The sequence below is a fragment of the Schistocerca serialis genome, chromosome 5 (genome assembly GCF_023864345.2).
Source record: "Schistocerca serialis cubense isolate TAMUIC-IGC-003099 chromosome 5, iqSchSeri2.2, whole genome shotgun sequence".
NCBI lineage: Eukaryota > Metazoa > Arthropoda > Insecta > Orthoptera > Acrididae > Schistocerca > Schistocerca serialis.
Genome location: NC_064642.1, coordinates 839,239,355 through 839,264,611, shown reverse-complemented (window position 1 = coordinate 839,264,611; position 25,257 = coordinate 839,239,355). Strand labels below are relative to the sequence as shown.

At 39.1% G+C, this 25,257-nt stretch overlaps 1 protein-coding gene across 1 annotated transcript in view; it reads right to left on the bottom strand.

Moving 5' to 3' along the window:
• Positions 1-6,164: 6,164 nt before the first annotated feature.
• LOC126480969 (molybdenum cofactor biosynthesis protein 1-like) overlaps positions 6,165-25,257 on the bottom strand; it is a 343,445-nt gene continuing 324,352 nt past the window's right edge. Inside the window, exon 7 of the mRNA XM_050104404.1 lies at positions 6,165-6,220. Coding sequence (XP_049960361.1) covers positions 6,165-6,220 — 56 coding nt within the window. The remainder of the gene's footprint in view (positions 6,221-25,257) is intronic.

The window sequence follows — 25,257 nt, the reverse complement described above, 5'->3', positions numbered from 1 at the left end:
CACAGAAATTGCATCGGGATTGAAAACAAAAACCACAATGCCGACTTAAGTACAAGAAGACTGAATCTTGTAAGAGTTTGTGCTTTGAGCGATTCCTGGGAGACCAGTATTAGATTCCAATGCACCAATGCAGGTTTACTGTATCCCTTGGACATTCACATTGACCATAAAACACAGAAATTGCATTGGGATTGAATAGAAAAGGGACTACCGACTTAAGTACAAGAAGAGTTAATCATCTAAGAAATTGATTTGAGCGTCTCCTTGGAGACCAGTATTGGATTCTGATGCTCCAGTGCAGGTGTACTGTATCCCTTGGACCTTCACATTGACCATGAAACGCAGAAATTGGATCGGGATTGAATACCAAATGCACAATGCCGACTTACATACAAGAAGAGTAAATCTTCTAAGAGTTTGTTATTTGAGCGGCTCATGGGAGACCAGTATTAGATTCCAATGCACCAGTGCAGGTTTACTGTATCCCTTGGATCTTCACATTGACCATGAAACACAGAAATTGCATCGAGATTGAATAGAAACGGGACAAAGCCGACTTAAGTACAAGAAGAGTGAATTTTCTAAGCGGTTGTGGGTTGAGCAGCTCCAGGGAGACCAGTATTACATTCTGATGCACCAGTACTGGTTTACTGTATCCCTTGGACCCTTACATTGTCCATGAAACACAGAAATTTCATCGGGATTGAATACAAAAGGGACAATGCCGACTTAAGTACAAGAAGAGTGAATCTTCTAACTGTTTGTGTTTTGAGAGGCTCCTGGAAGACCAGTATTGGATTCCGATGAACGAGTGCAGGTTTACTGTATCCCTTGGAACTTCTCAATGACCATGAAACACAGAAATTGCATCGCGATTGAAATCAAATGCACAATGCCAACTTAAGTACAAGAAGAGTGACTCTTCTAAGAGTTTGTGCTTTGAGCGGCTCCTGGGAAACCAGTATTACCTTCCCATTCACCAGTGCAGGTTGAGTCTATCATTTGGACCTTCACATTGACCATGAAACACAGTAATTGCATCGGGATTGAATACAAAATGGACAATGCCAATTTAAGTACAAGAAGAATGAATCTTCTAGGTATTCGTGCTTTCAGCGGCTCCTGGGAGAATAGTATTAGATTCCGATGCACCAGTGCAAGTTTACTGTATCCCTTGGATCTTCACATTGACCATGAAACACAGAAATTGCATCGGGATTGTGTACAAAAGGCACAATGCTAACTTAAGTACAAGGAGAGTGAATCTTCTAAGAGTTTGTGGTTTGAGCGGCTCCTGGGAGACCAGTATTAGTTTCCGATGCACCAGTGCAGGTTTACTGTATCCCTTGGTCCTTCACATTGACCATGAAACATAGAAATTGCATCGGGATTGAATACAAAAGGCACAATGCCAATTAAGTAAAAGAAGAGTGAATCTTCTAAGCGTTTGTGGTTTGAGCGGCTCCTGGGAGACCAGTATTAGAATCCGATGCACCAGTGAACGTTAAATGTATCCCTTTGACCTTCACATTGACCATGAAACACAGAAATCGCATCGGGATTGAATACTTAATGCACAATGCTGACTTACGTACAAGAAGATTGAATCTTCTAAGAGTTTGTGCTTTGAGCGGCTCCTGGGAGACCAGTATTAGATTCCGATGCACCAGCGCAGGTTCACTGTATCCCTTCGACCCTCACATTGAAGATGAAACACAGAAATCGCATCGAGATTGAATAGAAACGTGACAAAGCCGACTTAAGTACAAGAAGAGTGAATTTTCTAAGCGGTTGTGGGTTGAGCAGCTCCAGGGAGACCAGTATTACATTCTGATGCACCAGTACTGGTTTACTGTATCCCTATGACCTTTACATTGCCCATGAAACACAGAAATTTCATCGGGATTGAATACAAAAGGGACAATGCCGACTTAAGTACAAGAAGAGTGAATCTTCTAACTGTTTGTGTTTTGAGCGGCTCCTGGGAGACCAGTATTAGATTCCGATTCACCAGTGCAGGTTTACTGTATCCCTTGGACCTTCACATTGACCATAAAACACAGAAATTGCATCGGGATTGAATACAAAGGGAACAATTCCGCCTTAAGTACAAGAAGAGTGAATCTTCTAAGAGTTAGTGCTTTGAGCCGCGCTTGGGAGACCAGTATCAAATTCCAATGCAGCAGTGCGGGTTTACTGTATCCCTTGCATCTTCACATTACCATGAAACACAAAAATTGCACCGGGATTGAATACAAAAGGGACTGCCGACTTAAGTACAAGAAGAGTTAATCATCTAAGAGTTTGTGTTCGGGTGGCCCCTGGGAGACCAGTATTAGATTCCGATGCTCCAGTGCAGGTTTACTGCATCCCTTGGACCTTCACATTGACCATGAAACGCCGAAATTGCATCGGGATTGAATTCAAAATGAACAATGCCGACTTAAGTACAAGAAGAGTGAATCTTCTAAGAGTTTCTGGTTTGAGAGGCTCCTGGGAGACGAGTAATATATTCCAATGCACCAGTGCAGGTTTACTGTATCCCTTGGACCTTCACATTGACCATGAAACACAGAAATCGCATCGGGATTGAATACTAAATGCACAATGCCGACTTAAGTACAAGAAGAGTGAATCTTCTAAGAGTTTGTGGTTTGAGCGGCTCATGGGAGACCAGTATTGGATTCCGATGAACCAGTGCAGGTTTACTGTATCCTTTGGAACTTCTCAATGACCATGAAACACAGAAATTGCATCGCAATTGAAATCAAATGCACAATGCCGACTGAAGTACAAGAAGAGTTAATCTTCCAAGAGTTTGTGCTTTGAGCGGCTCCTGGGAAACCAGTATTACATTCCCATTCACCACTGCAGGTTGACTCTATCATTTGGACCTTCACATTGACCATGAAATACAGATATTGCATCGGGATTGAATGCAAATAGGACAATGATGACTTTCGTACAAGAAGAACGAATCGTCTAGGAGTTTGTGCTTTCAGCGGCTCCTGGGAGACCAGTATTGGATTCGGATGCACCAGCGCAGGTTTACTGTATCCCTTGGACCTTCTCATTGACCATGAATCACAGAAATCGCAACGGGATTGAATACAAAAGGCACAATGATGACTTAAGTACAAGAAGAGTGGTCGTCTAAGTGTTTGTGCTTTGAGCGGCTCCTGGGAGGCCGGTACTACATTCCGATGCACCAGTGCAGGTTCACTGTATCATTTGGATCTTCACATTGACCTTGAAACACAGTAATTGCATCGGGATTGAATACAAAATGGACAATGCCAATTTAAGTACAAAAAGAATGAATCTTCTAGGAATTTGTGCTTTCAGCGGCTCCTGGGAGAATAGTATTAGATTCCGATGCACCAGTGCAAGTTTACTGTATCCCTTGGATCTTCACATTGACCATGAAACACAGAAATTGCATCGGGATTGTGTACAAAAGGCACAATGCCAACTTAAGTGCAAGGAGAGTGAATCTTCTAAGAGTTTGTGGTTTGAGCGGCTCCTGGGAGACCAGCATTAGTTTCCGATGCACCAGTGCAGGTTTACTGTATCCCTTGGTCCTTCACATTGACCATGAAACATAGAAATTGCATCGGGATTGAATACAAAAGGCACAATGCCAATTAAGTAAAAGAAGAGTGAATCTTCTAAGCGTTTGTGGTTTGAGCGGCTCCTGGGAGACCAGTATTAGATTCCAATGCACCAGTGAACGTTAAATGTATCCCTTTGACCTTCACATTGACCATGAAACACAAAAATCGCATCGGGATTGAATACTTATTGCACAATGCTGACTTACGTACAAGAAGATTGAATCTTCTAAGAGTTTGTGCTTTCAGCGGCTCCTGGGAGACCAGTATTAGATTCCGATGCACCAGTGCTGGTTTACTGTATTACTTGGACCTTCACATTGACCATGAAACACAGTAATTGCATCGGGATTGAATACAAACGAGACAATGCTGCCTTAAGTACAAGAAGAGTGAATCTTCTTATAGTTTGTGCTTTCAGTGGCTCCTGGGAGACCAGTATTGGATTCTGATGCACCAGTGCAGGTTTTCTGTATCCCTTGGACCTTCACATTGACTATGAAACACAGAAATTGCATTGGGATTGAATACAAAAGTGACAATGCTGACTTAAGTACAAGAAGAGTGAATCTTCTAAGAGTTTGTGGTTTGAGAGGCTCCTGGGAGCTAACTCGATACAATACACCCAGGAAGTGGAGAGGAACCCGCACTGGACACCTCAAAGCGCTGAACATTGGGAATAATTGTAGATGTAGCTAAATGGAATATCTGAAGGGAAGTAACAAAATAATGTGTACTAGGATATGACAAACCTGCCCAAGTCCTCTACAAAGGATACCAAGGGTCTAAATAATTTTTTGATAACATTTTGTATTTAAAAATATTTGTGTGTATAAATTGTTCATGTTGATGTAAATTTGACAATTTAAGAATTGGTCATGCTTAGGTACAATATAAGAAATAGGCGTTATGTAAAAGCCAGTGTGCTTTTGTTTGAAACGAAAATGGCTATGGAGAGTGGAAAAGGTTCGAAAGGCGAATTGGTGTGCTACCTTGAGCAAGTGCGGGAAGTAAGTCACACAGTCTGTAGGCAGCAGTGATTGAGGTAACTCCTTTGTGGAGCAGAAGCTTTGCCTGCAAATTTTCATAAAAATGCCTCGGTTGAAGACTGCAAACAGCTTGCAGCATAGCTGCGAGTTGTTGAGCTACTGTATGTAAAACTGAATGAAGCCAAGTAGGGAAATTGAGCCCATACAGCAAGAAACTTGCAGGCTGTAGTGTGGGTAGTTTAGCCGTCATAACTGTTCGCCACACCCAAGCGTACAGCCCACAGATAAGATTTTTTTCTATTTTTACCTTTGTAGGGCATGAACCATTAATTTAAACTGTGTTTTAATAATCATTCTTGAACTTTACGGAAACTGGTTCACCCTGTTATTTCATCCTAATCATACATCTGTATAGGGTTCCTTCCTGGTGTTTGATTAATCCGAGTGTCCTGTTTTACAGACTTATGAAGTTCCAAGTTAATATAAAGAGGCACCATTTAAATAGCTTTAGTGTAAATAATAAAAATGTTTTCTTAACTATTGCAAAGTGTTGTAGTTTGGTTACATAAAATTCAATCAGAGTGAAGCCAAGTTACTAAAAACTGTTAGATGGCTATACAGAATTAGTTCAAAGAATGATAGCTTTTGAAAGTTAATTCCACCAAGAAAGAGGTTTTCTTTAAGTGAAATGTTCAGTTAAAAAGTGTGTGCTTTAGTGTCTAAGTATTTAAGTTTCTTGATTATGGAAAGTGCTTTTCTAAAGGTTGTCCCCCCCACCCCGGCTAATTTTTTTTACCTTCCTCGAAGTTATCTACTGGGCTTTTTCTTTTTTAAAAACATAATGCATAAAGATGTAGCCCAAAATTGTTTAAGTGGGGTAATTTATTTGAAGAGCCAAACTAAACAGTAGCAAGAAAGTAGGCAAAATTCACATTTCTGCTTCTCCAATACTTCACTATTTCATTGCCAGGATAGGTTGGTGACCATTAAGTACATGTTTCATACCACTAAATGAACTTGGAAATGAGTTGTCCTAGCTTCAGTATATTATTATTCATACTGTGTTTCTATCTAGCCACTGGGTAAGATCTTAGGAAAAGAAGTGAATAGTCAAATTTTCTTATCCATTAGATGCAACACATGGTAAATCCTGTAAGAAGGATAACTCTATTGATAATCTTTTCCTATAAACAGGACTATCCTTCCATAGTGTATTTTATTTGGAAACTAAATTAAATTTTAGTAAGAGGGTTATACGTGGCAACATAGAGACAGGGTTTCTGTTATTTACGTAAAAGCATACTAATATCATAATGGTAGTGTTATAAGGTCCTATTAATGTGTGGTCATGACATTTGTTAAATGTCTCACCACATTCCTATTGAAACTATTTACTCTTCTTGTAAATAACACCTATGACAATTTTATACAAATGTCCACTAAGACTTTGCTCGTCAACTTTCATTTAGGTAACAGCGATCTTTAGATGTATTTAAATCAGTACTGTTAAGAAATACTGACTAGCTTTATTTTCAAGAATCTCAAGTTTAAGTTATACACACTGTTATCCTCCAATAAGAATCATTGGCCGATTCTTCATCTTTGACAGGTTTAGCATGCCTGCAATGCAAAACATTATCTTTTGTATTAACAGATGAAATCCAACTTTTTAAATTTAATAAATGCTTATACAAACATAAAGTTTCTTCAAAAAATGTATTTCTGACAACTTCCTGTCACAGATAATTTTCACTGAATGTTGCAACCCAGTTATATTGCTGATGAGAAGCTGATGTTGATCTTTTCCCTCTCTTCCTTCACCATCTCCTGTTTTCAGAATGAGATTTTCACTCTGCAGCGGAAACGAGGTACTGGCAGAAGTAAAGCTGTGAGTACCGGACGTGAGTCGTGCTTTGGTAGAGCACTTGCCTGCGAAAGGCAAAGGTCCCGAGTTCGAGTCTCGGTCGGGCAAACAGTTTTAATCTGCCAGGAAATTTCATCTCCAGTTTTGTTCACCTTGACATATTTCTACCAAAAAGACTACCCCAATGGATCCACTGCTTATATTTAACACACAGTAAATTCAGTTCAAATATTTCCTTAACAGAGGATGTGCATTGACGAGCTTGAATTAATCAGAAAAATATAAACAGATACTAACCATTCCACAGCTCTTACAAAATACTTGCATTAAGTAATCATCAAAGCTACTTTTTGTACAGCAAGAGGACTAACAGTCAAAATGGTGCTACATGCTACAGGCAGTGCAATACAATTTATTTTACTCATTGCTACAGCAATAAATGTACTTATAAAAATATTCAGACTTAGACTATAATCAAATACAGAGAGAGAAAATATTCTAACTAAAGAGATATAGCAGCCATAGGCAGAAACAAATAAAAAAACTGATACTAATCTTAGCTTTGAGGACCAAAAGTTTCTTCATCTGGAAAACACAAAAAGAGAAATGAGACTGTTCAAGAATTAAGGATGAAAATTCAGGATCTTGAGTCAAGGAAGATGGACATGATGAAATTCAGTTGCGAAAGAGCAGCAGATGATGTAATTTTAAATGCTGAGAAATAAGATCTCTTCAAGAGGAGCCACCAAAAGGTCAAATAAGTGAAAAACAAGCTGAAAATACCGGTAAATGGGCTAAAATGGCGGCAAATAGATAAACGAAACAGAAAGATAGTGCTGAAGAACAGGCAACCAAACAACCACAACAACAACAACAATAATAATAACAGCACATTGTAGCAATATATAATAGCAGTCCCACAACATCTGGAGGAAGATTTTCCACTAACAGAACAATAAATTCATGAAGCCATCAAATCATTCCAACACTTCAAAGCAACAAATGAAGACTCCACTACAGAAAAATTATTGAAATAGTCAGAACACACAAATGATCTACAACTGCTGTTTGAGAACATTTGGAAAGCTGAAGAGATTATGGAAAGCATTAATCCACAGCTATGAAAAAAAGGGGAAACACAAAATGTCAACAATTGCAGAGATGCCTCACTTCTGCCAGTGGTATACAAAATATTATCAAAAATTCTCTGGACAGAGTTGTAGAAACTTTAGACAAATAACTGGGAGAATCTCAAGGAGCTCTAGAAAGGGAATACCCTGCACAGAACAGATGTTTATTAGAAAATCGATAATTCTCCACATACTGTTAATCACCAAACCTATAATAGTATCATGTATAGGTTTCAAGAAAACATTTGATTTGGTAGGCAGAGAAATTATAGGTAAAATCATCAAAGAATTTTGTGTTAAAGCAAACATAATCCTCAAAACACTAGCAAATAGGATGGCAGAAGCTAAATTTATGGGAGAAGTATCTCAACCATTTGAAATAAAAACTGATGTTAGACAAGGGGACAGTTTATCACCTTTACTGCAACACTGCATTCTAGAAAAAATAGAAAGTATCTGGAATTTGGAGAAAAAAAAATCACAAAATTGAACCAATAATTTTAGGATGAAAAACAAATGGAATTAAGGTAAACTGCCTGGCTTCTGCAGGTGATTCTGATATACTTTCAAAAAATCTGGCAGACAGTTATTGAAAGAAATCTTTTGGAAGAAATAGCAAAGGGAGCTGGTCCCAAAATTTCAGCCGAAAAAACAACATTGATGACAATTTCAAACAATGCATCAACACTCTTAGAAAAACAAAAATGTAAAATAGCATTAGGAAGTAAATTTAAATATATTGGACAAACTGTACAACAAAATGGACTAGAAGAATTAACAGTAGATGCAAGAGTCAGCAAACTGGAGAGAGCAAATCGTTTGACAAAGGATATTTACAACAAGAAATGTACAACTAAAAAAACAAAACTAAGACACTATCCACCAGTGGTATGACCAGGATGTTTATATGGTTGAGGATGCCTAATGATGAACTATAAGCTGGACAGAACAGAGGTTCCTCAAAGGAGCATTATTAGAAAATAATGGTTGCAATACAAGCTACAGATGGCTGGAAAATGAGAAGTAATGAGGAGATCTACAAAAATTTTGAGAAAATATCAGAAGTAATGGCTAAAAGAAGATTAATCATTTTTAGAGACCTCTACTGAATGAGTAGTTCTGGAAGAAGCAATCAATGATTGCATGGATTACAGAAATAAGAAAGAAACAACATCAAACAATCATAAATAATAGAAAGAAACCTTTTTACAGATAAAATACTGAATTTAAAAGGATCATCACCTCTCCAAGATCAAAATTAATTTCATCCCTCTCAATAAGACCGTGAAAACCAGAAATAAAATTCATAAATATGATATTGCGAAGCTCAAAATCAATCAAAACATATTGGAACAATGCCACCAGTAACTGACAGTTGAATCCCATAAATGGGCAGACATTGCCTCCATGATCCAACAAGCAGCTAATACTAAAATCCTGACAGCTAAAAAGAGGAATCATACATGGTGGAATGAGGTTTGTGGTGAGGTGGTGGGCCAAACAGCAAGTGCATGGAAAAAGTGGAACTCTACCAGGAGACCTGATGATTTTGATGTATTCCATGAAGTTCGAAAATATGCAGCCAGAACTCTACGAAGGGCTAAGCAGTTGCATGAGAAACAGCAGTTATAACAGATCGATCAGCGTTTCCAGATAAACAATGTCAGAGACTTCTATCAGACGTTCAAATCGAATTTGAAAGGATACCAAGCCCCTAGTTTTTGTTTTAGAGACGAAAATGGAAAGCTCAGTGTTGTGTACATAGTTCCGCGTATTCAGCGCGTACACAAATTTCCCACTAGAGTGAGCCCCGCTAAGCACAACAGCGCAGGCGCAGCACTCGTCCATCTCCGCACTACGAGATGGCGCTGCCACAGAGACGGACCAAATTCTGCTTCCGCCGATTCGCGTATTAATATGTAACACAGCCAATGAGATTGCTGCTAAGATAGAACACTTTCTCCTCGCGCATCACACTCGCGCAGTGATACATGAACGTGCGAGGTATTATAACGAGTGTAAAGACCTTCGACCAGTCAGTCTGCATTTGTCTGCACCAGTCTGCATTAGTCTGTACCAGTCTGCATAGTCTGTACCAGTCTGTACGAGTTCTACAATTGTCTGTACCAGTCCATAGTCAAGATTCAGTTTGCGCCTAATAAGATTACCATATTCCTGTACATTGCCATAAAGATAAATGTATAGACACTTTCGTCAAGTACCCGAGATATATGTGAGAATAAGATTAATGTATCAATACCAAAGGAACTTCAGATTGTCAATTGTAAATAGCATCCAGAACCAAGTTAAGTAATTTTTATATTTGTTATTATTTTAATAAATGTATGTGAAAACTAATCAAGTTCTGTTTAAAGTTGGTCACCGTCAATCTGCTACTCTCAGCGTGCAAGTGGCATTTCTATCGTCTGACCTAATGGCAGAAGATAAATACGCCATGATAAGACCACGAGACATATTGCTGACACTCGCTTACTTTGTTAGAGCAACAAGTCAAATAATCTGATGGTGTGTGCACTGAAGGTCTTACAGTACGCACACCACACTCGGCCTGACCAACAAAAAAACTGCAAGATAATGTCTCGTTACTTTGAAAACCTACTTAATTGTGATGAACCGAAAGAAAGATTCGCTGTATGTGCCCCAATCCACAAACTACCCCTCATCTCCATCTAGTAAAGAGGAGACCAAAGAGATCATCAACAACTTTAAGAATAATAAGGCAGCTGAAGAGGATTCAATAGTGGTGGAACTACTGAAGCTGGCAAATAATGAAACTCTAGATATACTAGTCCAACTTTTTGAGGAGATCTGGAGAGGTAGGATGATACCAACTGAATGGCAGTCAGCTTTAATCCATCGTCTACAGAAAAAAGGTGATAAATAGAATGTCAATAACTATAGGGGTACCTCATTAGTATCTGTTCCATATAAGATTCTCTCGAAAGTGATACAGAATAGAATAGAAGATCATTGTAACCAACTGATTGGGGACTATCAAGCTGGTTTCCAAAAGGGTGATTCTTGCGCAGAACAGATCTTTAACCTGAAGAACATCATGAGGTACAAAAAAAAATTGGAAGAAATAACTATGTGGTCATGTTTGTTGATTTTCAGAAAGTATATGACTCCATCGACTGACATGCATTAATGAATATTTTGGAAAAGTTTGGGGTGGATAATACATCAAGAAAGCTGATCAAACAAACTCTTGCTAACACAGTGTCGAAAATTAAACTTATGGGTGAGGTATCTGAACCCTTTACAATCAGAACGGACATAAGACGAGGAGATGGACTATCCCTCTCCTTTTCAATTGTGTCTTGGAAAAGGTCATTCGAGAGTGGAGAAAGTTATTAGCCCAAGAAGAAACAAATGAAGAGTGGTTCAGACTTGGTCCTAAGAACAAAGGGGTGTGCATTGACTGCTTAGATTTTGCGGCTGACCTGGCCATTTTTGCTAACAACATAGAGTCAGCAATCAACAAGATAAATAGGCTGTCAGAAATTGATGAAAAAAGTTAGACTCCAGATCTCTATTCAAAAGACAAAATATATGACGAACATCTGTGACGGACCTGAATGGAAGATAACCAACCTGGGAAAAAATCGGATGAGTTAAGAATTTCAGGTATCTCGGTGAAGTCATCCACCAGGAGAATGGATTAAAAGAAGAAGCAATTGTCGGGATGAGGAAGTTAGACCAAGCATACCAACTGACAAAGAATACTTATAACAAAAAGTCTATGAGTATATGGGCCAAGTTCCAACATTATAATACAGTTGTACAACCTGAGGGCTTATAAGCATCCAAAACTTTGACCACGAATAGACAAGGTCAAGCTGAGTGGCTGGAAAAGCGTGAGTGTAGGATATTAAGGAAAATCCTAAGGTAATAGATGGGTCGATGGACAATGACGAATGAGAGCAAATGAGGACACGTGCAGTGAGACAGAACCTATCACAGCATCCATTACAAAGAAATGATTGTTATTTTATGGTCATCTCATGAAAATGGACGGTGATTGACTAACAAAAAGAATACGGAGTTTCATCCTATCTAAGAAAACGAGGCCGAGATGGTTCAAAGAATGTGAAAAAGATCTTAAGCAGATTGGTATCTCAGAGAGAAATTCCTGAAAGGAACAAATTTTGAAGATTGGTGACCAACTACCAAGGTTTTAACATGGCATCAACATCCGAAAGACAGTGAGGACCATTATCTGAAGAGCATAAAAAGGCACTTCTTGGAGGGGCTCAGAAGATACTGGCAGGAAGTCAAAGCCGGAGCAAGAACAAGACCTGGACACTAGAGTGAAGTCGGTTGTTACCACGCAGTCCGTAGAGACTCACCTCAATAAAAAAAATAAGTAAATAAAAATAAAAGGCTTTCAATGCAGAAGAAATAGGGGATTGAGAACAACACGAATAGAATAAAGGGGGAAAAACATGAGGAGGAGATGGACGAGTACTGGAAAAACAGGAGACGACAAGGGAAGAAGAAGAAGTGAAGTTATTACATGACGAGAGATGGTGATTGGATTTGATTTGATTCAGTTTTTGTTACATACACCGAAAAAATGAGATGATTCTCGAGGGTGTGGAACATGTCAGAATGTATAACACAAAACATTTTAATATAATGAATACTTCCCTGATCATTTGTCACGAGATTGTCAAAATAGGTGAATACAATACAGTAAACTGGAAAAGCTAATATTTACAGAATTAATACGCTGTCAGAATGAAACATTGTTATGCACTATTAATAAATTTATCATACACAAAATACTTAATATTGACTGTTGCAACCAAGTGCTGTCAAAACTTAAATCTAACATATTTTTACTTAAGCTGGCCTAACAGTCTCTGTTAGGATATTCATCTATAGAGTAGAAGGCATTGCCTATCAAAAAGTCATTCAAACTCTGTTTAAACTGTGCTTTATCTGAAACCAAGTTTTTAATGGTTGCTGGTAATTTATTGAAAATGTGTGTTCCTGAATATTGGACCCCCTTTTGGACCAACATAAGTGATTTTAGGTCTTTATGTAGATTGTTCTTATTCCTAGTATTGATAATATGTATTGAGCTATTTGTTGGAAATATAGATATGTAACTTGCAACAAATTTCATTAAGGAGTAAGTATACTGAGAAGCAATGGTCGGAATTCAAAGTTCCTCGAATAGGTTCTACACAATGTTCTTCAAAGACTGGTCCCAGATACTCCATTGCACCATTCACCGAACCTGATAACCCCGAGCCGTCAGTAACAAAAATTAAGTCTTGCTTAAGAGATTTACAACACTACATGCACTTGTTACCAAAGCCTCATTTACTTTTAGAGCTATCTGTTCTACTTCCTTTTTGGCCCCACTTCTCTCTGTCTTCACTATATCCCATACAGTTCTTATTTTGTTGATACAATTATCTTTTTCTCTTAATAAAGTTACTTCAATTTCTGGATTACTTGATTCAATATTTTGCAGTATTCTTTGTAATGCATTACAATTCTAATATCAGAAATGTTCCTAGATAGTAGATACAGTCTCCTTTTTCCCCACATGATATCTTTATTCCTTGTGTAATCCATGGTTTATCTTTTGACTTCTGTGTGATTTGAGTTACCTTTAGGGGAAAACAATTTTCAAAAGAGGAGGTAACTTTATTAATAAATGCTTTGTATTTTCCATTTGAGTCAGGTAAACATCTCTCCAGTTCATGTCTTTGAGCAATTTCCTGAATTCCTCAATTTCTGGCTTATTTATTATCCTCCTGTACTCAGATTTAAAATTTTTTAATCCTGACAAGTTTCAACATTTAACACAGGATGCTGCACGTTGTGATCAGATAGTCCATTTACTATTGGTTTTGTGATATGACTTTTTTCCCCTAGGTTTGTTCATAAAGATATTATCAATAGCAGTCTCAGAGCATTTACATATCCTAGCTGCAAAGTTCACAATAGGAACTAAATTGAATGATAGTGTTAAAAACACCAGCAACCACTATTTCCTCTTCTTCTCTTTTTTTTTTTTTTTTTTTTTTTTACACAAGCCATTCCTTTCGCTTTGTGAAATGAAGCACTGCCTAGTCCCAAAACACAGGACTACTATGACAAGGTGAAATGTTCTCAGAGTGCTACATGTATGATAGTAAATGTAATCAGCACTATAGTTGTTTTCTGAGTAGTTATGCTGTGTGTGTTTCATTCAATCAGATGAAATGGAATAAAATCATCTATTTATTTATTTGGGCTCTTTATCACCAAGATACATTCAATGTTGGTTGAGGTTTATCTTTTGAATTCACTCCAGTGTAGATTGTCAAAATTTTATCAGTTGTCAAAGTACTTGTAACACAGTTTTCGAATTTACTGCCATCCAGGAAAGTCTCGCACTCAAATTATTCTCAGAGACTGAGAGCTGGCTGAAACCCAGAGTAGAAAGCTCTGACATATTTAGTGATTAATGGAATATATATCGGAAAGGCAGGTTAGACACTGTAGGAGAGGGAGTGTCCATTGTCTCTATTGAGGTCAAAGCTGATTGTGACAGTGAAGTTATCTGGTTGCATATAACAAGTCTACATGAAATCAAGTTAATTAATGAATGTTTTAATCAGCCACCCGGTTCTGCTATGACAGTTTTGGAGCCATTCACAGAAAGTCTACAGACAGTAGCACGTCAATACCTAGATCATGCAATACTAGTTGGAGGTTAATTTAGCCTACTGAGTATAGATGGTAGCCTATGGCTTCATTGCAGGGGGTGCAGTCAATCTTGTGAAGCACTTTTGAATGTGGTTTTCAAAAATTGTCTTGAGCACCTAGTTTGGCATGCCACATGCAATGGAAATATCTTAGACCTTGTAGTTACAAACAGGCCAGATATCATCAATGACTTCAGCATAGAGATGGGGATTAATAATCATGATAACATCATAATAACTAAGGTTACAAAAATTAATAAATCAGTCAAGAAGGCTAGGAAAACGTTCATGCCAGAAAGAGCAGATAAGCAGATGTTAGCATCTCACTTAGACAGAACTGACATCACTTAGTTCCATTAAGATGGACGTAGAGAGATTATGGTCAAAGCTTAAACAGATCGTGAATTGCACTCTCAACAAGTCTGTACCTAGTAAACGAATTAAGGATGCAAAAGAGCCACTGTGGTTTAACAATGAAATTCGGAAAATACTGAGGAAGGAAAAGCTACTGCACTCTTGGTTCAAAAGAGAATGCCAAATGGCAACAAGGAAAGGTTACTACCACTGTCATACCTCAGCAAAAGATCTGGCTGAGAAGCAGGGGAAATTATTGTCCTATGTAAAATCACTAAGTGAGTCAAAGGTTTCCATCATGTCACTTGACCAGTCTGGTGTGGCAGTAGGAGATAAATGTTTTAAATTTTACATTTAAGAAATAATTCATGCAAGAGAATCATATAAACATACCGTCATTTGACAATAGCACAAAGACACCTAACAACAATCACCTGTAAACATGTGCCATGTCAGTGCTCTTGGAAGAGAGCTGTGGCAGTGACACGGCTCTGTTGTTGTTCCTGTGTAGTGATCTGCAAAGACGGGGGGGGGGGGGGGGGGGGGGGGGGGGGGGGGGACGGGTAGAGATTCAAGCAGTGATGAAGTACTTCATAAAGATAGGTATGAAAGCGAAGGACATTCATGCCGATTTCCAGAATACACCAGGGGCTCTGCTCCTTTGTCTTCAACTGTTGCCAAGTGGATAAATGAATTTAAATTTGGTCAGGAGAGCTTAGATGATGATCATCCATGAATAGGTCAGCCAAGATGTGTCACTACTCTAGAAATCATTGCAAAAGTGCGCGTAATGATCAAGGAGGATCACCAATTTAGAGTGCATGAAATTGCTCACGCTTGCCAGATGTCATCTGAAAGGTATTCACAAGATGGGTGCCGCGACTCTTGATGCTGGGTCAAAAACACATGAGAATGGACATATCACAACACTGTTTGGCCTGTTTTAGGAGAAACAAACAAGAACTTTTGTGCTGGTTTGTGACCACGAGGAAACTTTGGTTTACTACTATACCCCAGAGACAAAGCAACAATCAAAGCATTGGAAACATGCTGAATCTCCGTCGCCAAACTCCTTCAGCGGGGAAGGACATGGCGTCAGTGTTCTGGGATGCGCCACCAAATTCCTTCAGCGGGGAAGATCATGGCATCAGTGTTCTGGGATGAGAAGGGGATTCTGTTTGTACTTTATCTCCCCACTGGGCAAACAATTACTGGAGAATACTATGCTAACCTTCTGGACAAATTGCAACAAAAGATATGAGAAAAAGGCCAGGTTTAATAAGGAAGAAAGTCATCTAGCATCAAGCCAATGCACGCTCGCACGCATGTGCCATCGCCATGGTAAAATTACACAAACTAAGGTATGAATTGTTGCCACACGTGCCTCTTCCCTAAACTGAAAATTTTTCTTTGTGGATGAAGATTCACTTAAATTAAGAATTGATAGCCTGAGTTGACAACTATTTTGTAGGCCTGGAGGAAAATCATTGTCGAGATGGGATCAAGGTATTGGAACACTGTTGGACCAAGTGAATTAATCTACAAGCAGGGTACATTGAAAAACAAAAAAGTTTCAGTGACATAAGTACTTTTTTTCTATTCTGTTTCAAGAACTTTTCAAACCACCCTCGTAAGCATCCCTGACACCTGAAATAATTAAAAACAAATAAGTCACCAGTTGCAGATGGAATCTCAATTTGGTTTTACAAAGAGTGCTATATGGCACTGGACCCTTACTTAGCTTGTATTTATTGTGAATCTCTCACCCAGCAGAAAGACCTAAGCAACTGGGGAAAAAATACAGAGGCGTCTCCTGTATATACGAAGGGCGAAAGAACAGACCCGCGAAATTACAGACCAATACCCGTAACATCAGTTTGCTGCAGAATTCTTGAACATATTCTGGGTTTGAATCTAATCAGTTTCATAGAGACCAATAAGTTTATGTCCACAAATCAGTACAAAGCATCACTCATGGGCAACTCAGCATGCCCTTTTGTCATACAATGTCTGTTCAAAAAATTCCAGAACTTTGTCCACAAAATTTTCTATGCTTATCTTTTAGTTACTATGGATTGTCTCCTTCAAAATACTCTACTCCAAAATTGATACACTGCTCCCAATATCATTTCCACTTCCAGGAGCAGTCTTGACACACATCTTGCTGGGTCGCATAAAGTGCCGTCTGCGAATTTTCTTCTATCTCATCTACCATTGCAAAACTTCATCCTTTTCACCTTTGGAAATAAAAAGAAGTCTGCAGGGGTCATACTATTCTCACAAGGAACATCTCAGTCTCATTTGTAAGATCCAAAAAGTTTTTTTTGGTCTTGAATCATGAGCGTGGAATGAACTTGACGGCAACACAATGCATTCCAAGATGCTGTGTCATTTCATAACATGATCCAATTGAAATGTTACATTCTTCTACAATCTCTCGGACAGTGAATCTTCGACTGGCACACACAATTTCGTTGACGTTCCTGACACAAGCATCATCAGTGGACATCTAAGAGCATCCTGAACAAGGATCATGTTTGACTTTTGTAAAGCCATTTTTAAAACGTGTGAATAATATGTAACACCGAGTATGGCTTAAGTACTCATCGCTATAGGCTCCCAGCATCATTTGGTGTGTCTCTGTAAAGGTTTTCTTGAGTTTCACACAAAATTTAATGCAGATGCATTGCTCCTCTAACTTTGCCATCACAAAATTCACAAACCCAGATTCCATATTTCTTGATTTCCGAGAAGCATTTGACATAATGACTCAATGCAGACTTTTAACAAAGGTACAAGCACATGGAATACATTCCCAGACATGTGAGTGGCTCAAAGACTTCTGAAGTAATAGAACCCACTACATTATCCCGACGGTGAGTGTCCATCAGTGACTGGGGTATCATTAGGATCGTTCCAGGGATGTGTGATAGGAGCGCTATTACTCATATTTTCTATGTGCATAACTGATTTGATGGACAAAGTGGACAGTAATCTGTGGTTGTTTGCTGATGATGTTGTGGTGTATGGAAGGTGTCATCGTTGAGTGATTTAGGAGGATAAAAGATGACCTGGACAAAGTTCCCAGTTGGTGTGATAAATGACAGCTAACCCTAAATGTAGAAAAATATAAGTTACTGCAGATGAGTTGGAAAAACAAATCCATAATGCCAGAATCCAGCATTAGTAGTGTCATGAATGAAGAAGTCACATTGTTTAAATATCTGGACGTAACATTGCAATGTGATATGAAATGGAACAAACGTGTGAGGGTCATGGTAGGGAAGGCGAATAATCATCTTTTGTTTGTTGGGTGGATTTTACTACAGTGTGGCTCAGCTGTGATGGACATCACATATAGGATGCTAGTGTGATCTCTTCTTGAGTACAGTTTGAGTGTCTGGTATCCGCAAGGGGTCGAATTAAAGCAGACATTGAGGTAATTCAGAGGCAGGATACTAGATTTGTTAACAGTAGGTTGAAACAACAACATACAAGTATTATGGAGATGTTTCTGGAACTCAAATGGGAATCCCTGGAGGGATTTTGAGGAACACTGTGCTGACTGCAGAACAATTCTGCTTGCACCAACATACATTATGCGTAAGGACCACAAAGATAAGAGACAACAAATTAGGACTCATAGAGAGGCATATAGACATTCACTTTTTCCTCACTCAATTGGCAGATGGAACGGGAAAGGAACTGACTACAGTTGAAATAAAATTACTTGATAGTTGGCACTTCAAACGCCAATAGGAGTAGTCAGCGTCACACTTGAACTGTCTGCTGTTGCCAAACTCCACCAAACTTGGCCAGTCACTTCCAATTCCTGGTTCAGCATTCTTTCTTGATGTATTTGTATCCCGAATTACGAGCCCGACACTTTTATTATGTATTTCATGACACGCGATACCTACACCAAAAACAACACACATTAACAATGCTAATGAAAGACACACATTTCATTCATAGCACTAACCAAACACTACTGAATAACTCAGCACAAGGTGTGATTCAGTATCATACATATAGTTATCATATTCACAGAGATCATCTTACATTAGATAAGCTTTTCACTACACTGCGTGAAACTGAAATTTTTAAGGTTGCAATTCATAGTTGCAACTGGGTCACTACATTCACATATATAAATACTTCATGCAGTGCTGTGGCATAGCACAATGGTTGGCAGATTAATCTAATATGTAGCATGTTGTAGGTTTGAATCTCATCAATGTAGCAAAATTTTTATTTTTAAATCTAACCAAAAGAGTGTGATTATTATTTTCATTCAATTAATTGGTTTAAATATTTTTTTTTTTATTTTTAATAATTTGCTGCATCATTTTTCATCATTGTTTTGACTGTTCTATTTGGTCTTATTTTTCTTCCTGTCATTATTTCTTCATTTGGAATCTGCCTCAGTCATCTATAATCCACGACCAAGTGCCCACATGGACTGTTCACTGGTTTCTAACATGGCAGCATGTGCAGCTAGTGTAAGGATAGTTACAGGTAACAAATGACATGGAGAAATTTCAATTTGCTTTCAGCCCTGAAATTGAGTTTTTGTTGTCGTGAGTTTACCCTTAAGGGTTAGCTTTAATTGCCATGAACAAAGCGATCATGATATTAGTACTGCTGCAGACTGTTGACCACAATTTTCTCGGCTGGGTTAGGACACAAGTTTACAGTCAGGGATACAAAACGGGTCGTCTGCCCCAGTTCAGTCACTGGTCACTTTAAATCAATAGTCGACAGAGTATCCAACATTTCTGACATACCTTGCACCAGCCACTAGAAAAATTGCTCTGTGTTAAACATTTAACATAATTTGTGAAGTGAGCTGCTTGTTTGTTGTCACCTGTAACCAAACGGTAGCTGGTAGCCAATGTGGCAACATTGTTGCAGCAAGTGATTGATGTCAACTATCAAGTAATTTTATTCAGACTATTGTAGTGAGACAGGGTACCTTCTGCCATGCACCATATGGTGGCTAGTGGAGTATGTATGTAGATGTGGAATCACATCCCATCTGGAAAGTCAGCCCTTGATCTGCAGTTCTGGGTAACTTTCTCAAAATCTACCCTTTTTCCTAGACCTATCCTTCACCCCTCTTCCTTCCACTTCAACCCTTCTGCCTGAAGAATGAGCTACTGGCTCTGAAGCTCGCCTAATTATAATCTTCTTTTATGTGTGTGTTCTGCCGCCACTTAGCAAGTAGGTTGTTTATCTATCCAATTCAATTATCATGTAATCAAAAGCTGCATTTAACACACCAAGTCTCTTTTACCAATCACTTTGAATATGTCCTACAGAATGTACTGTCTATCCTGTCCTTTTTTGAGATTACTGTTTTGTTGTACTTTTCTACAGGCATCATCTTACTTATTAGGAGTCAGTTCCTTCATGTTGTTGTTGTTGTTGTGGTCTTCAGTCCTGAGACTGGTTTGATGCAGCTCTCCATGCTACTCTATCCTGTGCAAGCTTCTTCATCTCCCAGTACCTACTGCAACCTACATCCTTCTGAATCTGCTTAGTGTATTCATCTCTTGGTCTCCCTCTACAATTTTTACCCTCCATGCTGCCCTCCAATGCTAAATTTGTGATCCCTTGATGCCTCAAAACATGTCCTACCAACCGATCTCTTCTTCTAGTCAAGTTGAAGAGCTGCATGTCCTCGGGAAAAATTATGGCTGTAGTTTCCCCTTGCTTTCAGCCGTTCGCAGTAACAGCACAGCAAGGTGTTTTGGTTAATGTTACATGGCCAGATCAGTCAATCATCCAGACTGTTGCCCCTGCAACTACTGAAAAGGCTGCTGCCCCTCTTCAGGAACCACATGTTTATCTGGCCTCTCAACAGAAACCCCTCCGTTGTGGTTGCACCTACGGTACGGCCATCTGTATCGCTGAGGCACGCAAGCCTCCCCACCAACGGTAAGGTCCATGGTTCATGGGGGGAGTTCCTTCATAGTCAACAGTTAAGGAATGGGTGGCTGAATTCATATGTGGCATATGTCTCTGTAAGATGACTCATGAACTACTTCCTAGAATTACAATCAAATATGAAAATGCTGAGAAAGAACACAGTGTGATATTGCAAGATCAGTAATTAAAAAGATGTGCAAAACAGTTGATGCCGTGGCCATACCAGAAAGTGAGTGGCATGTCTGTTGAAGCCTGACTACAACCTAATGTGAAAAACAATTTGGGACAATCTGACACACAACTGATTCTATGCACCAATCTGTTCCCGTGGATGAAATGAAACAGCAGTTGCACAAAAATAGCCAAGGTGACTTAATCGGAGAGAAAGAGTGGTCATTGTTTTCTAGGATGCAAAAGGGATTGTATTTTAGATTAGCTTGCAAGACTGAAACAATACCTCACAAATACTATGCAAGTATTCTGACTCAACCGGATGAAAAAATATGGAGCCAAGACCCAGGGGGAAAAAAAAGTTTATCATCAGTGAAATGCATATGGTCACAAAGGCACTTTCACAATAGGAAAACTGGGAGTTTCAAGTGTGAAGTCTTCAAATATCTATTCCATTCTCAAATTTTTTCACATTCTGACTTTAGCTTCCTCTTCTTTTCTTTTTGTATGAATGATTCACTTAAGACTACATGCGTCACAGTTCAAAACCGTTTTGTGAGTCAACAACTGGATATGTTTTCACTGCTCTGTCTCTTGTAACTCCGTTGGACATGGAGGTAGCAAATGAGGATGTAGGATGTCCATGACATACTGTTGTGCTGTCAGAGTGACCTGAAGTCATATCCGATGCTGCCCCAAACGCCCTCTCCCTATGTCGTTGTCATACTCACTGACAACTGTCATCGCGGGTCTTGTAGAATGTGACTCACTGCTGATCACATGACAGGTGCAGGTGTGAAAGGGTTACAATGTGCTCGGCGTACTTGCAGCAATTCTCCCATGGGCTCGTCAGACACGGTCAACCGGAAGCTTGCTGACAAGCAAGCCGCCCTTACGTACCCAAGCAGTCCAACATGGGGACACTACCACATCTGAATGTCTCACAAATCTGCATACTGCATAATTCAATCAGCCTGGCAAATGGAGACACACAATTAGGCCCCTTCAAATTTTGTTACGTGCTGATAATGCTGACTCACAGAAGTACAGGGCATCTGTGTCCTTCACAGGGATCACTCAACATCTTACGCTCTTCACATCTCTTATAGCTCCTACCATTCATGGTAACAATCCGAGACACAAACAAAGCTAATGCAATCTGGTGACCTTTTTATCCATTTCAGAGAGTTGCGACTCTCATAATTTACCACTGGTATGCACACTCGTGAAACTACGTTGCTTCAGGGAGCTTCCCTTTTTTTTCTTCAAGCTGTTTAGTTCTTTGAATCCATTTTTCTTGTAGCTCAGAATAATTATTTTATTGTGTAGCAAACTTACAAGCTAGCATTCTGGCCTGAGCTGTCTGAGTTGGTGGTCATGTGTGTGTGTGGTGTGCTTGCTTGTGTGAATGAATGGTGTGTAGTTCTATTTCTTTTTCTGATGAAGGTTGTGGCCAAAAGCTTATGTGTAAGTGTCTTAACTGTGCCTGTCTGCATTTTAACGTGCCATCTTTATGGTAATTAGCACTCTATCTTTTCCTACACTGCTGATATTCCAACCTGTAGTTTCCATTGTTTGAACTTACGGTCTACTGTTTTATGTTGCAGTGCACTTCTACAAGTGTAATACACAAATGTTGCCTTAGGAAAGTGTCACAATAACATCCATGTCTACCGTTTGCTATTTTTTATGAAATAGCACGTCACACTCGAAATTTAACTTAGCCAATGAAATAAGTTTGAAGATTTATTGTGTGTAAGAGACACAAGGGCCCACTGTGTGAGAAATGTGGGAAGTTCTGTGCAGAGACGGAGTTATCCACAGACACAGTAAGTCTTGGGAGCTATACGGGTGTTTAAACATCGCCACCTGCTGGGATGAGGGGCCACTTACTCTGAGGTGGCGCTGTGCCAGCAACGAGCTCGACCCATTGATTAGCACCACAGATGACAATGAGCAACCAGCTGCTTCTCTGTGCAGAGATATAAAATTTATCGATTTTGGACATCGGGTGACAATCTGTCACATGGAGAACAATGTTTACTCTGGCAATTTTAACACTAATCTAGTGTTCTGCAACATATTAATGTGAAATGTTGTCTTTGATGTTGAAGAGTTTAAGTTAAACTGATATCTGAGAATTTGTTGTTTTTGTGGCACTATCCGGAAAATGGCCTCTCTTGCAGCTCCAAGCATAAATGTATAGTGAAGAAGAATAATTAGCACAGCACACTGGAACCGAGTAGGGATCCGGTTTACTGCTCGGCCACTAAATTAGCATATTGTGAGTACACCAGAAGAGACGCTGTACACACTTGCATATACTACATACACAAGTACAAGCATCGATCAAGCTACTGCACTGCACTCTGTGTGACTCATCACTACATCAGAATACTGTAAATGTGGTGATTCCAATTTCGTAAGGTCTCTTCCTGTTTGTTTTCATCAGTTGGATCTTATTTTTCAAGTATGTGGGAATCCAATGAGCTGCCTGTTTGGATACATTCTTTCTGTATGTCCCACAAGTTGGATTCTTTGGAGACACATTGTAACAAGAGTTTTTAGGAATTTGCCTGGAGATTTCACACTGGGTTCTGTGTGATGTATTCCAACTTTTATTCTTGGACCTAAGATTTTTACTACAATTTTACATTCTTCTAATTCAGTTTGCTGTTTTCATGTCTTGTGTTGGACAAAGAGTCTCTCTCATGCATAAAGAAATTCTAATTTGATCACTGTTGTGCAATGTTAGATTTTAGAGTTCCAGGAAAAATACTTTTAGTTAACTGAGAGACAGTTTGTATTTTCTGAAGTCTGGATTCTATGCCTTCTTTTCATTATGATGTTCAGTGGTCTTTTTCACCTAATTATTTAAACTCTTTATCACCGAATACTATGTTGTTGCCTATATAAGTTCACCCAGTGCCATTTTGGTATCGTCCATTAATTTTTTATCCAGGTGAAATTATTAGTCCAATTTTCCTAGATTGCTCCCTTAATATTTCAAATTGCTTTAGCACATCAGTGATGTTTTTGTCAATTAGTATTACATCAACGGTATAGGTTACACAATATAATTCTATCTTTAAGTTTACATTCTAGTCAGTGTAATAGTGCACCTGCTCTTCTCCATTATCTTACAATTTTCTTAGGGGCATAGTTGAATAGCAATGTGTTATGCCATCCCATTTTCATATACTTATGTCTGTCTTAAATTACACTGCTTGAAAAAAAGTGAGACACTCAGAAGGTGGGGAGAAAACAAATTGAAACATAGCTAATTTAGAGGGTATGCGATGTTATTTCAGTGATAACAAAACAGAGTCAAATTTACACAGAACTTATCAGTTTGAGCCCACTTATCAACACAGCAATGCACCCTGTCTGGCCTGGACAGTGCGGGAGGATGTCGTAAAGCTGCTGCATACCCTCCTGAGAAAGGTGATCCACAACTGTTGTAACTGGACATTGCAATCATGGATACAGGCAGTGGGATGGAGTTAACGTCCATGTTGGTCCCATAATGTTCTATCGGGGACAGATATGGGGATTTTGCTGGCCACAGGAGTATATCAACATCACGCAGACAACTTAAAGAGACACACACTACATGTGGACAAGCACTGGCCTGTTGAAAAATAGGACCACAATACTATTACACACTGCTGTACCATCAGAGTTCCCTCAGCCATTACAAGCCGTGACCTGAAGTCATACCCAATGGCTCCCCACACCATGGGACTGCTTTGTGACCCCCCCCCCCCAAAATGTGGAAGAATGGGACCTCTCCCCATCTCCCCGGGTCACTGTCGAACTTCTCCACGATAGTCATTTGGAGCAGTGCAGGACTGGGACTCATTAGTGAACATAATGTGACACCATTCATTAGCAGTCCGTACTTCTCGATCATGGCACCACTTCACATGCAGTCATTTGCTTGGGTGTTAATGGCAGCCTATGTGCAGGACGGCAATTCCATAGTCTGGCTGCTCCTAGCAGTATGACACAGCATGTTGCAAGGAGTCTATTACAGTGAACTCCTGTTTATCCTAAATGATCGGGACGGTGGCCGGTTCCGATAACAAAAATTTCAGATAAATCAAAGTCCCCCTGTTTTCACATGTGAACACTCCAAATTGCATCAATATTGCGAAATACGATCGTAAAACGTGCGTAGGGTATGTAAAACGTTACTGATATGGTTGCAAATAACCCTGCACTTTTTTACTGAAAAAATTGTGTTGACATGTTAAAAAGGCACCAAACTGTGATTGAAAACTCAAAGTTTTTAAGTGCTGTATAACAAAGCTCGTTTATTTTGCATTCTTACAGAAAAAATCTCCCTTATTTGGCAGCAGGAAATAACAGGAGTTTTAATTTTATTACCTACTCTTTTGAGTAAAAAATAAACTACTGAACAAAATTATGAAACAAATCTAGAGATTACTCAAAGGAACAAAAAGTCTGTCTAGAGGA